This window comes from Stegodyphus dumicola, chromosome 11, assembly GCF_044657685.1.
Source record: "Stegodyphus dumicola isolate Sdum_Otavi_A_Nest chromosome 11, ASM4465768v1".
NCBI lineage: Eukaryota > Metazoa > Arthropoda > Arachnida > Araneae > Eresidae > Stegodyphus > Stegodyphus dumicola.
In genome coordinates this window covers 142531278-142550150 of record NC_140778.1, presented here as the reverse complement: position 1 = coordinate 142550150, position 18873 = coordinate 142531278, and the positions used below count along the sequence as shown (strand labels likewise).

General features: G+C 31.7%; 1 protein-coding gene across 1 annotated transcript in view; it reads left to right on the top strand.

Annotated features, from left to right (window-relative positions):
• The first annotated feature begins 1260 nt into the window (after positions 1–1260).
• Positions 1261–18873, top strand: part of LOC118205133 (HIG1 domain family member 2A, mitochondrial) — a 33812-nt gene continuing 16199 nt past the window's right edge. Inside the window, exon 1 of the mRNA XM_035377422.2 lies at positions 1261–1455. Within this exon, the coding sequence (XP_035233313.1) occupies positions 1299–1455 (157 nt within the window). The 5' untranslated portion in view covers positions 1261–1298. The remainder of the gene's footprint in view (positions 1456–18873) is intronic.

The window sequence follows — 18873 nt, the reverse complement described above, 5'->3', positions numbered from 1 at the left end:
TAAACTAAATAAAATTTCCATAAATAAGTGCCTTTAAATCTATGAAGTTTAATTTTCCTTCAGTTTTTAGCGTTAAACAATACTTGAAATTGCTCATTGCTTTTGGCTTCCTTTGTGGTTACAATTCCAAACAGACGCCAACGTTATCAGTTCACGTCTGTCACCCCTACAAAGCCCCCCCTCCCTTATCTTGTTTTGATGAATCTCGCGAGAGGGAAAATTGGGGATTTGGGCCATCGCGCTGCTTCCCTCTCGATTTTTTTTTTCTCTTTTTTTTAGATCGCTTAAATATATTTTCGCAACTAAGTAATATTATACCTCACCGATTTTTTTCTCATACTTTGTTCCTTGCCATCTGTTAAATGTCCAAATGTAAGGGATGGATTATTCTTCGCTGCCTTAAATAAATTCTTAGAACTATAGCTTCTATAAATAACAGAGTGCCTCATTGTGTTATACTAGCATTAATTAACTAGTAATAAATTATGACAGTAAAATAATTAATCTTGTAATAAATTTTGATAGTTAAATTAATAAATACTATGTTTAATTTATGTTTTTAATACATATACTCTGTAATTAGTTTATACACACACACATATATATATATATATATATATTGGTTCGTGCGGTTGTGGTTTTGTATTGTATATGGTTCTATGTTCTCTCCCTGCAGCTTTTTTTTTTTTTTTTTTTTTTGAAAAATGTATGAAAATATTGGGAACGAAAATAGCATATACTTTTGTCTCATGTTATGGGTCTTTTGCTGTTGCGCCTCAGGATGCAAGCATACATATTACTTTGTATTCCATGCTAAATACCTTGATACGAAACATTTTAACACTGTCAATACTTTTTTTTTCCCAGTATCACATCTATTCAGCATTACCAAACACACTCACTACACACACACACCTGTGAGACACTATTTATTGTAAATGAAAACAGCTTCTTCTCCTTTTAACTACACTCATGGACACAATCGTATTTTAGGTTATTTTCTACTTCTTTTTCTTTTCTTTCTACAGGGCCCCCTTTTTTTTCCTCTATTATTTTTGGGTCATTTATTTTAAATTTTATTTTGTCCCATCTTTTCTTCCTGGCTTTTCGAACTCGTACAAAATGTACGAAGTTCCTTTTTACTCTCCTCAAATACGAAATTTCTCCGTTTCTATATACCTTTCCTTCGCACCTAAGCTTGATTTTTCTCCCATCGATGCAGAAAGACTTAGCGGGTGCAAAACAAGACATCTGTCTATTTTGTCTGTCTCTTGCGTGATCTGTTGAGCGGCATAAGGATGGGTGACAATAATCAAGACGATTCTCAGTTATCAGAAAAAGAGAAGCTAGAATGGATTGAAACGTTTGAGAAAATCAATGCAATCCAGAGAAATGGACAAGGTCTTAGAGAAAAAATGGCAGCAAAAATAAAACAAAATCCATTTGTACCTGTTGGTGAGTACGATGGTTCCATTTAAAAGAACTGATCAAAATGTTTTTGCCTACTGTATTCTGAAAAGGAACTGTGGTACAATGCTATTTAGGAAAATTTTTATATTTAATACATATCAGTTTTAGAACTTTTCGCTGCATATTTCCAAAGTGTATTCAAGGAGAGGTCAAACATTCCGAGCAAAATGTAGAGGTCATTCTCCAACATATTCCTATGATCACATTTCCAAAAATAAGGTTTATTTGAATTTATTAAATCTTTTGTCTGTTTGTGAACAGCATACATTGCGCTTATTTAGGCATGGTCTGTGAAACAATATAGTATGTTTTGAATACAGTCAGTATAGTGAATCGTAAACAATCAGTATATTATTTGTATAAATATAATCACTAGCTACCACCTGTTTGTATCTATATAATCACTGTGAAACAAATGTCAAAAGCGATAGGGATATTGGTTGATCTTTACATTATGGTAACTTGGCGAAAATTTGGCGACCAACTCTCCTACAGCAACCCTCTATTTTTTTTCCCCGCCACCATTTTGTCTTCACGAAGTAAAGACATGTTTCTTTTCTTTTTATCTACTGAACACTTCTTCCAACAATCTACTAGCCGAATTACACTTATGCTAGAAATTTTATCTAACAAAACTGCTTAATCATGACAAATATTCACTGCAAAATTGGTAAAAAGTGCACAATACCATACTCCTTACGCGTTTTTCAAAATAACACATACACGTAAACCATGTACACGCCGACTTATTTTTACTTAAAAAAAATCCCAGAATTGCACAAAAATGGCATTGCGCACACTCTTCACTATATCCATGTACACTGCTTTTTTCTCATAAATTACAAAAATTTCACGAAAATACATGACAATTTTCTCAATCTTTAAACCCGGTAAAAAGAACATATATGAAATTACGTGATCGCGAAAAAGTATTTACCCTTTACAAATATGAACATTTCCACATATAAAATAAATAAAATATCCAAAAACCTTTACCTCTAAATCATCTATTACATTATACACGTCACCAACGAATTCATACCGCAAGCATTCCAAATACTTAGTATCAAATATTTAAATTATTTCCATGTACGTTTATTTCAACTTAAACGTATACCAAATTCCTACAAGCATAAAATTCACAAAATAACTATCATTTCATTAAAATATCACTAAACCATGTACACGTCCACTTATTTTTACTTAAAAAAAATCCCAGAATTGCACAAAAATGGCATTGCGCACACTCTTCACTATATCCATGTACACTGCTTTTTTCTCATAAATTAAAAAAATTTCACGAAAATACATGACAATTTTCTCAATCTTTAAACCCGGTAAAAAGAACATATATGAAATTACATGATAGCGAAAAAGTATTTACCCTTTACAAATATCAACATTTCCACATATAAAATAAATAGAATATCCAAAAACCTTTACCTCTAAATCATCTATTACATTATACACGTCACCAACGAATTCATACCGCAAGCATTCCAAATACTTAGTATCAAATATTTAAATTATTTCCATGCACGTTTATTTCAACTTAAACGTATACCAAATTCCTACAAACATAAAATTTACAAAATAACTATCATTTCATTAAAATATAATTAAATTCAAAAACACTACTTAAAATATAAATGAGCACATACATTAAATTAATAAAAATTACCTTACAATCCTAATTACTTTAAACTAAATCATTGCTAATAACAATTTTCCCAATAATACCAAATTCCTTTCCACCTTACATTTACAACAATGCATAAAAATAATATCCTCAAATAATTAAAAATGCTAACTTACCTAATCTTCTTCAGAATCTTGATTACGTGGCGGATACACTTTTCTTCCTTCTGTTTCAGAATCTTTAAAATCATACTTATCTTTCAAAGCAAGATACGAGGTAAAATAAATAACATAATAAAATATCTTTATTTCTCTCTCGCACAACCTTAAAAAAACATTTATTACTATCCTTTTCAATACCACTAAGTACCCATTTCTAATTCACTTTAGTTACGGCCATGGGATCCAAAAATTCACAAACACTATTTCACACAACACAGAATAAAGCCAAATACAAAATTGCCAGATTTTGCCCGATTAAAGAACAGTAATTCATCCATTAATATCACATGACATATCCCATGATCTCTCATTTCCCTCACACAAAATAATGCATAATCAGAACTGAATACTACTCACATTCTTAACAAAGTCTAACTAACCTAATCTTGTTCTGAATCTTCCTTACATGGTGGATACACTTTTATTATGGATTCAATAAAATTACTGAACGATTTTTTTTCCGAATTTGATTAAAAAAAATTCTCTTTATCACATCTACAATTCACTTTAGACAGCGCCATACAATCCCAAAATTATTCAACCCTACTTCACACAACACACAATACAAAATAATATACATCCACAGATACTTGTCCAAATTCCCCCCTTTTCCGATTAAAGAACCGTAATTCGTCCATTAATATCACATGACATAGCCCATGATCTCTCATTTCCCCCACACAAAATAATGCGTAATCGGAACTGAGTACTGCTCACATTATTACCAAAGTCCCAGGTAGTAACCTTTATCGCCTCCAAAATGTCGCCAAACTACCAGTTACCATATTGTAAAGATCAACCGGGATATTTTATTTTGTTATTGAAAGGGGGGTGGGTTTAAACTTATCGTGATCATTATATAATTTTCAATGCAGTTGTGATTTGTTAAGTTATAAGTTTTGAAATTGAAAAAATTACATTTATATTACACAGTGACACACTTTTTTAAAATTCTTTCTTATGAATTATTCTTCTGATATACTTATATTTCTCTACTGTCTATTTATTCCATTCCTGTCTATTTATTTTATTCCAAGTCTTGTATAAGATTATTTAGTTCTTCTTGCATCATCTTATAGAGTTCTTTAAAAAAACTTAGATGTAGATTCAGGGTAATTTGATGATAACTGTGTCGATATTTGTTTAAAAGCAATTTGAATTGCATGACTGTGTGGTAGGGGGTCCGAAATTTCTGAGGTAAGAATTTTTACCTTTAGTACAGACCAAATTACAGAAGGAACAATGCTTAATTTCTAAATTTAGAAGTTCTGGAGCCCTATGGAAGTACTAAATTAATGGCACTTAATAAGATAAAAAATAAAATGTTGGATAATCATCTATTTGGAGCTCTGACTAGAATTAAAATTTCACTCAGAAAATAAGAAATACTTACTGAATTTAAGTCCTTAATACAATATGAAGTCCAAGATCCGGGACTTCGGCAATTCCAGATTTGGCATTTTTCCGGATATTAGATCATCAGTTTGAATCTAGTAAGATGGCTTGTAGAAATTATAAAATTAAAAACATGAAATGATTTATGAAATAATGAAGCATTTATGATCTAAAGGGTATCAAAATTGACAAAAAATGCCTAATATATATTTGTTTACTTCACTAAACATTACTTTAATGTAAACTGTTTAAGATGCTTCACTTTTTGTGCTAACACTTTTTCTTTAATTCTATAGAGACCTAATTTCTTGTGCAGTTACAAAGTTTCACTGTTTAAGTCCTGGAGATGCTGTGTCGAGAATTCTGACTAACTTGTCAATCAGAATTTTTTGTTTTCAGTAACCTCTCTGTCACCTTCTTCCCTACCTTTAGCAGTATTTTCTGGACCTAGAATCATACTACAAATTTTGCCATCCGTTAATTGATTGTGATCGAAGCATTATCATTGCAATGAAAATCTTCTGTTATATTATCTTCCTTTATATCTGCCTCTCCACATTTCTTTAGAAAGAATTAATTGAAAAATTTCACAATTTTCATTAATTGAAAATTTTTATGTGTGGTTTGTGATATTCTGATATGTGATATTCTGATATGTGTTTGTGATATTCTGATATGTGTGGTTTCCGATATTCTTATAAGGTATTTCTCCTGCTTTCATGGTGTAGTGGTTCTGCATGCTGGGCCGGTATTCCAGAGGTCCGTGGTTTGATTCCCGGCGAAGGCATTTGCTAATTTTTCATCTTGCCTGCTTCCAGAAAAATCCTAATGTCTCTACACAGGGTTCGTACGGTCCTTAAGAGTCCTTAAAAGTCCTTAGATTTTTTGGAATCGATATTTGGTCAAAATCAGCAGAAGGTCCTTAATATTAATCATCTGAAATTTCTCTCTGTTTCTACAACTGCCATTGTGATTGTAAATTAGCATTTTGGAGGAATATTTTTGGCAATTCATTGACGTATATATATTTATCTTTTGAATGGGTTCATGAGTGATAATTTGTTTCTATTTCTAATATAAATGATGGGATACTCGAGTTTCTAAGCAAGAAGTGAAATATAAGGATTTCGAAAATCATTTTTTCTAATAAAGACCTCTTAAAAACAACTTTTCGCTTTTGGTGATGTGAATTCTTTGGTTGATCTTTACATTATGGTAACTTGGTGAAAATTTGGCAACCAACTCTCCTACAGCAACCCTCTATTTTTTTTTCCTTGCCGCCATTTTGTCTTCACTAAGTAAAGACATGTTTCTTTTCTTTTTATCTACTGAACACTTCTTCCAACAATCTACTAGCCGAATTACACTTATGCCAGAAATTTTATCAAACAAAACTGCTTAATCATGACAAATATTCACTGCAAAATTGGGAAAAAGTGCACAATACCATACTCCTTACGCGTTTTTCAAAATAACACATACACATAAACCATGTACACGCCGACTTATTTTTACTTAAAAAAACATCCCAGAATTGCAAAAAAATGGCATTGCGCACACTCTTCACTATATCCATTTACACTGCTTTTTTCTCATAAATTAGAAAAATTTCACGAAAATACATGACAATTTTCTTAATCTTTAAACCCGGTAAAAAGAACATATATGAAATTACCTGATCGCGAAAAAGTATTTACCCTTTCCAAATATGAACATTTCCACTTATAAAATAAATAAAATATCCAAAAACTTTTACCCCTAAATCATCTATTATATTATAAACGTCACCAACGAATTCATACCGCAACCATTACAAATACTTAGTGTCAGATATTTAAATTATTTCCATGCACGTTTACTTCAACTAAAACGTATACCAAATTCCTACAAACATAAAACTCACAAAATAACTATCATTTCTTTAAAATATAATTAAATTCAAAAACACTACTTAAAATATAAATGAGCACATACATTAAATTAATAAAAATTACCTTACAATCCTAATTACTTTAAACTAAATCATTGCTAATAACAATTTTCCCAATAATACCAAATTCCTTTCCACCTTACATTTAGAACAATGCATAAAAATAATATCCTCAAATAATTAAAAATACTAACTTACCTAATCTTCTTCAGAATCTTGATTATGTGTCCGATAAATTTTTCTTCTTTCTGTTTCAGGATCTTTAAAATCATACTTATATTTCACAGCAAGGTATTAGGTAAAATAAATAACTTAATAAAACATCTTTATTTCTATCTCGCACAACCTTAAACAAACATTTATTACTACCCTTTTCAATACCACTAAATACCCATTTCGAATTCACTTTAGTTACGGCCATGGGATCCAAAAATTAACCAACACTGTTTCACACAACACAGAATAAAGCCAAATACAAAATTTCCAGATTTTTTCCCGATTTCCCCCCTTTTCCGATTAAAGAACCGTAATTCGTCCATTAATATCACATGACATATCCCATGATCTCTCATTTCCCTCACACAAAATAATGCGTAATCGGAACTGAGTACTGCTCACATTATTACCAAAGTCCCAGTTAGTAAGTAAACTTTATCGCCTCCAAAATGTCACCAAACTACCAGTTACCATATTGTAAAGATCAACCAATTCTTTTATGAAATGGTTCTAAGTTTGGCGACTTTTCAACATTTTGAAGATTTTAAGATAAATTAAAGGAAAATTTTAAGATTTTTAATTCCAAGATCTGAGAATTTTTCGACGATTTTTTTTAAAACATCGTAACATTGATTAATTTCATTAAAATAAAACATTTTTATTTTTTGCTGTCATATTATAATGTTTCATTTTGGGAACTTATTATACAATATTTTGAATCTGAAAAATAAACAAGGTCTAATGCTATAAAGCAGAATTTACGAAACAGCTCTTAGCAAAAGCAAACTTAGCTATGTAATTAATTAAAAATGTCTTTTTAAAAAATTGGTACTATTCGGTTTCGAGGGTCGTCAAAAATCGCCAAACTATTGTTGATGCCAATGCTGCCAAAAATAATTGCGGCAAGAAAGGAAGTATAATAGTAAATAACTATTTAAGATTGATGTTTTAATTTAGATGAAAGGTTAATTTCATATAATACTTTTTATTATTGTAATTTATATGTAAAAGGCAAAACATGACTGAATGAAAGCATAAGAGTGAATAACTATTTCAGATCATTATTATAATTTATATAAAAATTGCTAAACATAACTGAATAGATGCCTGCATCGCTATTTCGCTACCGACGAATCGCTAAAGCATAATTTCATCTCATTGGTTGTTCAAACATAATTTTCTATAATGAATGATGCCTTTTCTTTGAAAATATTCTCGTTGAAGTGCAGAATCGCTCACTTATTTGTTTCCCACTTTTTACAAGGGTAAAAACAATTGGATTTTTGTCAGTTTTCTTTTACTTTTTAAGTGGAAATAGGTCGATGTGTACATAGATAGTCAAGGGTGTGCGCAGTGCCATTTTTGTGCAATTCTGGGATGCTTTTTAAGTGAAAATCGGTCGATGTGCACATACCGAGTATGTGCAATTCTTAAAAACGTGTCAAGCAGTGGGGGATTCTGCACTTTAACCAAAATTCTATTGCCGAGTTTTCGTTATGGGCAATTCCCAAACTGTTAAATCCATAGGACATCAAAAAAGGATTTAAAAATTAAACTAGTATTTCAATAGCGTCTTAAGAAATATAGAACTATATAAACTTACGCAATCTGAAATCAGCGCGTATGCTAGATTAGGCGCACTGTTAAATGGGCATGTTTGCTATATTTGGCGCTTTTGCGCGTACATTTTCGCTGCAATTTTTTTACGGCCCTCGAAACCGAATAGTACCAAAAAATTTTTCATAGTAAGAGTTTTTCCCATGTAATTGTCTCAGAACATTCAAAATTCTCAGAGTATGCATCAGTTTTCTCTATAAAATTAATTTTGCACCTTTTTCCCTCGTTTTTTTCCCCAAAATATTTCTGGCTTTTTGCTGTTGCAGAAATGGTAGGGATAATTTTTCTTCAGGATTTTTAGACATTGCAGCTTGAAAAGTTAAGAAGAATTTGAAGGTAAGATTTATAGACCCACGATTCTAAAAGATTCGAGAATTATGTGGCAAAATGAAAAATATCTCCATGGTATCAACGCGTAATGGATGCATTTTACAGAATGTTTGCGAATAATTTATTACTTTTTGGAGAACATCTAGAAGAACAATGAAAACATAATATTTGAATGTTTTACTTCTGATACTAGAATCTTAACATGCTTATCTTCCCTTTATTTTCTCTACCTTTCACTAGACACAAGCATGGAAGATATCAAAAATGCTTCTAATCTTATCACATGGGCAGGCATTATGGAAAGGAATTTTTTTATTAATAAAGAAATTGAAAACTTGCATTTTAAAAGATTCATCTAATATGTCTTAATGCATCATACACATAGCTGGCATTAGGCCCTTTCCCACCTGATGCAATGTCTGTGGATCCCAAATTCTGCTGCCTAGTGCCTTTCTAAATTCTGTTTCCAGTGCCTGCTCTAAATTCTAAAAGTTTTACCATTTCTAGATTTTGTTGTTCGGTGTGTCACTAAATTCTAAAAATTCTCCCACAGCAGCTGTGTAACCGGCCTTTACTATATACATTTCATATTTCTTCTGAATGTTCATATTACTAAAGATATAAAATTAGCCGCTTTTTCTGTACATTCTAAAACGCATTTAGTGGTTTTTTTTTTTTTTTTTTTTTTTAGAATAACAGAAATCCTTAATTAAATCCAAAAATTCTAAAATGAAAAGGAAACGTGTTTAAGAAAGAAATTGAGTACATAAAAAATTATTCTTCAAAGATATGTGCAGTTATTTTTATATAAATTATCCAATTGTTTATGATTTCAGCCTTTACTATAATTTCCCATTTCTATTTCCTCATATGATAGAGTTACTGAGCCAGATTAAATTAAAATTAAATTGTATAATCTTTGATCACTAGTCCACATTATTTGTTTAAATTTGACTGCTCTTGTTTAATTACATCACCGTGAGCTGTAATTGATTTTTTTAGCATCAGAACATGCCTTTATGTTCTAAGTTCTTTTTAAATAAGAGGCTGCTTATTTAAACCATTGTCTGATATTGTAGTTACTTTCAGACATAGCGATAATATGCTTCACGACTGTCGGGGGTGTTGACTTTTATCAGAGCAAGTAAACCAGCATAGGTACATTGTGCAGAGGTTGATAAGTTAGGGTATAAAGTACGCAGAAACTAGCGAGAACATTGGTTTGCATATTGAGACAAATCTCTAATTGTTAGGTGTAGAGTTCTTTACTTTGTAAATGTTAAGTTACAATTAAACTTGAAGAATCTTAAGAACTGATAAGCAAATAATCGCTTGAGTTCGTACAACAAGATGGGAGGGTAAATAACCCTTTATTATTCAGATAAGATTTAACAGAACTCCGTCTTAGAGTGTACAATAAAAGCTGACATTTGGGCTTGAACTTAAGAGGCTAAGAAGTAAACTAAAACTAATCTAAACTAAAGAGATATAGCCAAAGCTATCAAGATTCTAACCAAGTTGGCCCCTAACGCTAATTGACTGCGAAGCTATCAAGGTCCTAAGTACGCGCGCGCATAATAATAGTTTACGAGAGAGAAGCCTAAAAAAGGCAGACGCATGCAGACAGAATGCCTGGTAACTCTCTCGCTAAGACCATCATTATGTATTCAGACGTGATTCTAAAACTACATTCTGGCCGGAAGTAGTAAGTTGAAGTTAAGAATTTAACAGGAAAGAAGTTTAACTCAATATTTAAATGTTAATAAAATTAACATAATTCTTACATAGGAAAGATGCTGAAAGAGAAGGAAATCGATATAAACTAGCCAAAATGTCTGGGAAGGCTTCAAATTAAAATGACGGATAAATATTTTGTTGAATGTTGTTGTTACAAAACATAAATGTTTTGTAGCTTTTAATGTGTAATTATCCTAATATCGTTTAAGAATCAATGTCATAAATTGCATGTATTTTAAACTGTAAATTTTTATTAGATTTTAATAGGGCTTTTTTAACTAATATTGTTAAAAATTAAATTTAATAGTGGTCATGTAAATTCATAATGACTAAGGTTATCAAACTACCTAATTTAATTATTTATAACTAACTGCTTACCCTTAAAAATTATCTCTACATATTAAAGCGAGTTATTGCCTTTCATTAATACTCACTGTTGTCACAAGATAAAATACAAAAATGTAAAAATTCAAGCCAAAATGCCTAGGAAGGCTTCAAATTAAAAAGAAGCATGAATATTTGGTTGTTGTTGCTACAAAACATAAATGTTTTGCAGCTTTTAATGTGTAATTATCCTAATATCGTTTAAGAATCAATGTCATAAATTGCATGTATTTTAAACTGTGAAATTTTATTAGTTTGTGATTTTAATAAGGCTTTTTTTTAACAAATATTGTTAAAAAATAAATAAAATTTAATAGTGTGCCCATGTAAATCCATAATGATTAAGGTTATCTAATACCTATTTTAATTACTTATAACTAGCTGCTTACCTGTAAAAATTATCTCTGCATATTAAAGCATTATTGCCTTTCATTAACCCTTACCGTGGTCACAAGATTAAACACAAAAATGTAAAAATTCATGAAAAACATATTCTTCGCATCTATTGAGACTTAAAATAATAAAAAACAACTTAATGGCTTAATGGTGCTTTAATGGCTTATTGAAACCTTAAAGTATATTAACTGGTTACAACCCCTAGAACTCTACACGAAGCTTTGACATTAACTGCATCATACAGAGCCTCACTAACTTTCAACACTTGCCAACTGTGCCTACATCAGGCCTTTCAGGTTTGTTTTAATTAGCAGGTCTGTCTCTAGACAAGCAACAGCGGTGACAACATTCTGTCTTTTGTTATCAATCATGCTGATTATAATCTTACTTCTCATTTTAACCTATCTCATTTGACATAAAATCTACCTGCTATGTACTAAACCTCTAGACTGACCAAGTATGTGATAAAATGAGACATAAAAAAAAATCAGCTTAAAGCTAACTGTTAGTAAAACGTAAATGTAACTTATCTTCTTTGAAATATGACCAACTGTTGTAAGTGTAAAATACTTAATGCTACTTGATAAACTGCATATAGGTTATTTTATTAACTTATTAATAATTATTTTCATTAATTCATGTTTAGTAATAATACCCACTTCTTAGAGATCTATTTTACTTTTAGGATGGTATTAAAATGGTAAAAATTATAGGACATTGCTGACTGTAATGGAAAAAAAGAAAATTATGCAATATTTCAACGACAATCTGCAGTAAGCAGAGTCGTAGCTAGCGCCCAGGGACAACTGAAGATTTCGCGCCCCCTACTGCTTGCCAAGGATGGAAAACACTTAATTCTAAAATGTCGTAACATCAGTTTGGCGCCCTTTGGATTCTGCGCCCGAGGACAGATGCCCCCTTTGCCCCCCTCTAGCTATGCCCCTGGCAGTAAGAAACCAGAAGCTGTTTGACTTCCCCTTTATGTACATATAATCTTTTAAAAAATGGGAACCTTCACTAGGGACCAATTGGTTAAGACTATTGAATACTGGTAGTCTGAATCCAAGACAGACTGGCTGCATGAATAATTTTTGTGATTTTCTCCATGTGTAACAGGAATATGAACCAGTTCCCTGCAGAAAGTCCTCCACAAAGGCATTCCTTTCCTTACGCATATAGCCCTTGTGTACTTTGCCATTTTCAAATAAACTAACGTAACCCACAAAATGTGTTGTTGCTGTCCACAAGTAAATTACAATCCTCACTTATATCAGCAGTTTTTAAACATTTTTGTGTTGTCCCCTGTGCACATCAATCTTAAATGGAGGTACCCTAAATGCAGCATAATTAATATAGTCTGTAATTTTCAGGAACTGTATTCTGTGTGTAATTTCTTTTTTTTTTTTTTTTTTCCCCTAATTTGCTCTAGTGTTTTCAATTTTTATTTTATTTACATAATAGTTAGAATAGCAAAGAAAAAGAAATTTTGGCAGTAATTTAAAGGCAAATTATACGGAATTTATAAATTATCTCAAGCTTTATATTTAATATTTCTCTAATGTGATGGATTTGTGCATGAGTACTTCTTTGCAAAAGTAATCAGGCAGCAAAAAAGAGACAAAAAATTAATGATAATGGGAAAATGAAACTTGTATATAATCACATTTTTGTTATACATTTAAAAGTATTATTTGTATATGAATTAAAAAGTATTATATCACATTTAAAAGTATTATTTGTATACAAGTATTAAAACTATTTAGTTGTATTTGAAAGGAGTTATAAAATATTTTTGGGCAGATTTTTCCTAAATCCTTGAACTAGCTTTTCCAAATTACTGCAAAATATAAATAAGGAAAATATAAAAATTGACATTTGTCAAGAAGATTTAGTATTATTATTATTTTTTTTTATTTCTAAATAAAATATTAATGTTTTCAGTAAATTTTTTTGAAAATTCATTTATTTCCGTTTTTAGAGTTTAATATTAAAATTTTTGGAAAGAACTACATCTTTTATATCTTTCAACATTACATTTATTTCCTGCAAGTTAATTTTTCCTCTGCATTGAGTTCTTTATTTCCACTGTAAAATCTTTGTTTCTTACGTATTATCCTTTAACCACGAAAGCTGGCAACCATTGAACCACGAAAGTTGGCCATAATCCCACCAAAGTTATGTCAGTTGTTTGTGCAGAATTACTAAGGAATTGGTGCCAGTTTATTTAATAAACAGACTTCTGGAAGTAATTGCTCCACTAATTTTACTCTTTTATCAGTAATATTCATTTGACCGTACACCGTATAGTGTGCAATAACGTGCATTTTTTATTACTAGGTAGGTGTTTCAAAATATTCTAAGATTGCTACAAATTGACATCAATAACTTTTAAAATGTAACCTTTAATATGTACAATATTTACAGATCATTAATCACAGCATTCGGTTGTTCGCTTATCTAACAAATCTATATGCTTCGAAAATTGAAATCTTTTAAATAGGAACCGAAGTGTTCCTAAAGTGTGCGAAGCATCTAAACATCCATGTACTGAGCTGCTGGCGGAGAGTCTATGGAAATTCAGAAGGGATGTTGCGTCCCCGTTCAACACGCAACACCATCTATCAATTAATGAAAATAATTTCCACACATTCCCCACCTGAAGTCTGTGAAGAGTTCACATTAATCTAACAATAATCAAATTTATATCAATAAGTATTTTAACATATAATTAATTATAAAGCAATTAATAAGTATATTAAATGAATAGAAAATATATTCAAACTATAATCATTATACTAAATTCAAAAAAATGTATGCAGTACAAAGTCCGTAATCCGGACTCATCGGGACTTCGATGATTGCGGATTAAGGGTTTTCCAGATTATAGATCATCAATTTAAATCTGGTAAGATGGCATGCAGAAATTATATAATTAAAAATATAAAACCGTAATTTATGAAATAAGGAGCAATTATGATCTAAAGGGTATCAAAATTTACAAAAAAAAAAAAAAAAAAGCTTAATATTTATTTGTTTACTTTATTAAACATTTCTTTCAATGTAAGTTGTTTAAGTTGCTTTGTTTTTTGTGCTAAATGCGCATGTCGAACATTAAATGCGCATTACGCACATGCGTAAAGCATACAAAAAAACAGTTTGTGGGTTTGAGGTCCGGATTATAGATCATTCCAGCTAATGGACGTCCGGATTACAGACTGTACTGTATTAATCATCAAACACAATTTGACACTACTTCAAAAAATCTAAACTAGTCTTAATCTAATCATATGAAAAATTAGCAAAATAAACAATTGCATAAAATATATCCAATCTTATTCATATTATTAAACAATAAAAAAAAAACATTTTTAAGGTTCTAAAGGATATAATAATTGAACCGGTTGTTTTATTACTGTTCCCTCAGCAGTTTTTAGTTCACAAGAACGAACTTTGTGGTCACGACCACGAAAAACGTTTATCACTCTACCACAGTTCCACAAAAGTTTGCACTTTTGTTTCCTTCGATTAATACAAGATCATCATAAACATTAGGATTTTTTAATTGATGAGCTGTCCGAAGATCCATCAAATATTGTTTTTTCCATTTAGTCCACAATTATCTAACCAATAAATCTTTTGATAAATCTTTCTTTTGGCCAGAAAGGACTTGGTAGAGCCTTCTTTAACAATGGAATTAAAAGTTGATAGGTAATGTAGAATCTTTGTTTCCAAAAATCAAAATATTGACTGGCTTCAGTGGCAACGGTTCCTTGTGGTCATTGTATACATATGTCAAAGGAAGAGAATTCAAAACAGCTTCCACTTGTGCTAAAACTGTTGAAAATTCTTCAACCGTTAGTAAAGCTTTACCGAGAATTTTTCTTAAGCACTCTTTCACTGATTTTTACTAATCTCTCGTAGAAGCCTCCCCACCAAGCCCCTCGTTCTATTATAAACTTCCAATTGATTCTTTTATTCGACAGAAAATCTTGGAATTTCTCATTCGACAATAGTTAAGAAAAATTTTAGGAGAAAAAAAAAAGAGTGCCTTTTTTCCCTCTTTAAAAGTTTTTGCATTGTCCAAATAAATTACTCGACAATTGCCTCTCCTAAATGTGAATCTTTTCAATGCCATCAAGAAAAATCTGTAGAGAGATTTGGTATAAGTTCCAGATGTATGTAGCGCAAGTAAATAATGTTACATAGGCTTTTTGACTTTCTTCGATGTTTTTTACGTAAATCGGTTCCGCGAATTCGATGCCAGACACGTAGAATTGTGGTGTCTCATGGATTCGTATCTTCTGGAAGTTCAGAAGTGATCTCGTCAGCAGACTTCAATGAATATCTTTTACAAATAAGACACTTGTTTATTAGTTTCTTGATAAACTGATGTCCTTTTGGGATCCAAAAGTGACTTCAAATTTCAGCTAAGGTCATTGCTACTCCTCCATGCATCATTTTAACATGTGCACTTTCTACTATCAAATTTGTCAGCCGAGTCTCTTGAAAGAATTGCCAGATATTTTTCATCATGTGACAAACTAGAATGTTCTAATCTTCCACCTGCTGTCAGTATCCTGTACTGGTCTAAAAGTGGGTTAAAAAGATATAAAGTTGATTTCTTTTCGACTTTATTCGCTTTCTTCAGAGACTCAATTTCTTTGGGATAAAAACGTTCTTGTTCAGATCGAATCCAATAACTTTCGGCATCTACTATTTCTTCAGTTGTTAATGGACTTGTCAAATGGTTTGTTTTCCTAATTTTACCAATGAATCACTTCATCCAACCAGTTATTCGCAACAATTTTCTTAAATGACTATATTTTGAAATGTTTGTTAACCATTCTTCAACTGCTGTGCACATAAATTCATAAATATCATTAACGTTCTTGTGGTATTCTAATTCTTCTTTAATGAAAGTTTTCTCTTCATTCTGTCAAGGCCACAAATTCAAACGACATTCTAAGACATTGTGGTCCTTGAAACAGGATAGGATTGTTTTTTAAATCGTGAAGTTTAGCTCCTCTCGAAGCCTAATCAGCAGGATTACATTTACCGGGGCAATAATGCCAATTTTCTGGGGATGTTAAATTTTGTATTTCCTAAATATGATTTTTAACGAAAAGCTTAAATTTCTTTGCACAGTCTTTTATCCAGAAAAGTGTGATTTTCGAATCAGTCCAGAAAAAAACAAGAAAGTTGTAACTTCAAAACTTTAGTGATGCTATTGTCTAATTTGGCTGACAAAAGAGCTACCATTAGTTCCAACCTGGTTAAGGTGAGTGGTTTTAAAGGTGCTACTCTAGTCTTCGAGGCAACAAAAACCGTAAATATTTGTTCATTGCTAGAAATTATACGCAGGTACGCTACTGTACCATATGCCTTTTTGCTAGCGTCAGAAAAACAGTGCAGCTCAATCTTTCCCACATCACTGTTACCGATTGCAGAAAAATAATATTGTGGAATACCAATTTCATCTAAATTAGAAACTTCTTTGCACCACTTTTTCCATACAGAATATAAATTTTCTGGTAGTTCATTATCTCAATCTAAAGCAAGTGTCCAAATTTGTTGCAATATGATTTTGACTCTAAGTACAAACGTTGACAATGGACCTACAGGGTCAAAAATTCGTCCTATTGCTTGTAAGACAAAACATTTAGTATTAACTTGTTTTGATAGAAATGTTGTCAAATTTTTTACATCAAAGTAAGTTGAGTCATTTTTGTTGTCCCAGGCGACTCCTGACACATTCAATGAAGGATTTCTAGCTTCCGAAACTTGAGGACATTCCTTGGATTCAAGACCTGTAATCCATAATTCGTGCAGTGCTTGAGAATTGGTATGCCATTTATGTAGAATCATACTATCATCTCTAAAAGTGCTGACGCATTTTAAACTGGTATTGAAAGCAAGTTCAACGTTTTGGTGTTCTCCAGTGATGTCATCTAGATAAATGTGATCATTTAGAAATTCGCAAGTGGCAGGGTAGGTTTTCTCATATTGTTTCAAATGGTGTTTAATGGTTGCAGCCAGTAAAAATGGACTGCTATTTACGCCAAATAACACACGAGTGAATCGGTAAGTTAGTAAACAGCAAACGCGTTACATCTCCATCTTTCTTCTCTACTTCTATCTGCAGAAAAGCCTGCTTTATGTCACTTGTAAATGCTACAGGATGAAGCCTGAAGGCCAATAGAAGTTCGAAAATGTCAGGATAAAAATTTGGACCAATATACAAGCAGTCATTCAACGAAATTTCACCAGGTCCATGTGGAGACACGTTGAATACGATACGTAGTTTACTAGTAATTCAATCACTACGAACGATTTCTCTGTGAGGCAAATAAAATGTGATTTGAGATTCACTATCAACAGTGTCTGGAACTAGTTCAATGATGTTTTGTTGTAAATAATCTTGTAGAACTGTGTGGTACGAATAAAAAAGTTCGGGGTTATTCTGAAATCGCTTTATAAGTTTCTCAGTCACTATATCATAATAATTATCTCCTATCAAAAGAGTAATTTTTTTCTTTGCAATCCCAAGAGTCTGAGAGTTGTAAACCTTCTAACTGTTTGCCTAAAATTTGTCTATCCAGATTAGGAGGTGGTAAATCAGAGCTTGAAATTTGTTCAGCACAAGGGCTTCAGTTTCGATTTTCAAATTCGGTGTTCCCTTGTTTTGAAATTTTATCTTAACAACGTCAAATGTTTTTCTAATGGGTGTTTTATTTCCAAACGTGAATACCAAAAGAGTCTCTGTTCGAATGACAGGAAGCTTCAATTTATCCATGATTTCTTTTCTCAGGAAGGAATACATACTACCTGAATCCAGTAGAGCTCTAATTAAAAGCAATTATGTATTTGTTCGAAGTGTTACGCAACACATTTGAAGCAAAGTAGTTTTAATATTGCTGCGTAAGAATGCCGAAAGAACATGCGAATCTTCTATACTTTTATTTTTTTCATTCAGTTCTTTCTCAGTGCGAAAGCATATTGAACGGTTATGTCAACCTTTGCACTTGGAGCAGACAAGATCGCTTCTACATTGCTTCATGCGGTGATTTGATTTAAGACAAAGGTAACATCTTGCTTGCTTACGTAATAAATATCTCCTCTCATCAACTGTCAATGAGTCAGTCTTCAGTGACATGTTTGGATGTATTACAAAACAGACACCAATTAGTAGTTTTGTTTTCTTTAACCGCTGCCAAAAGCTGGTAAGTGGAATGGGCGACACTCCCCTTCCCTCCCTTCTCTTTATAAACACAGGAAGTGTTTTCTGATGTATGAGTGGAGAGCAAAAGATGGCTTCTCCCGTGACTTTCCAGTTATAAACAAACAAACTGCACTAATTCGTCAACATTAAAAAAGATGAACTGTTTTACGGTTGAATTCTAAGGTTATATCAGAGGGCAGAATTTTCATTATGGCCGGAATCAACGTATAACTGTATTATCTGGTGTGACTTCTAATGATTTCAAGCTGCGTATTTGAGTTTCTATAGTGTTACAAAGTTTGCGAACTTTTAAAGTGTC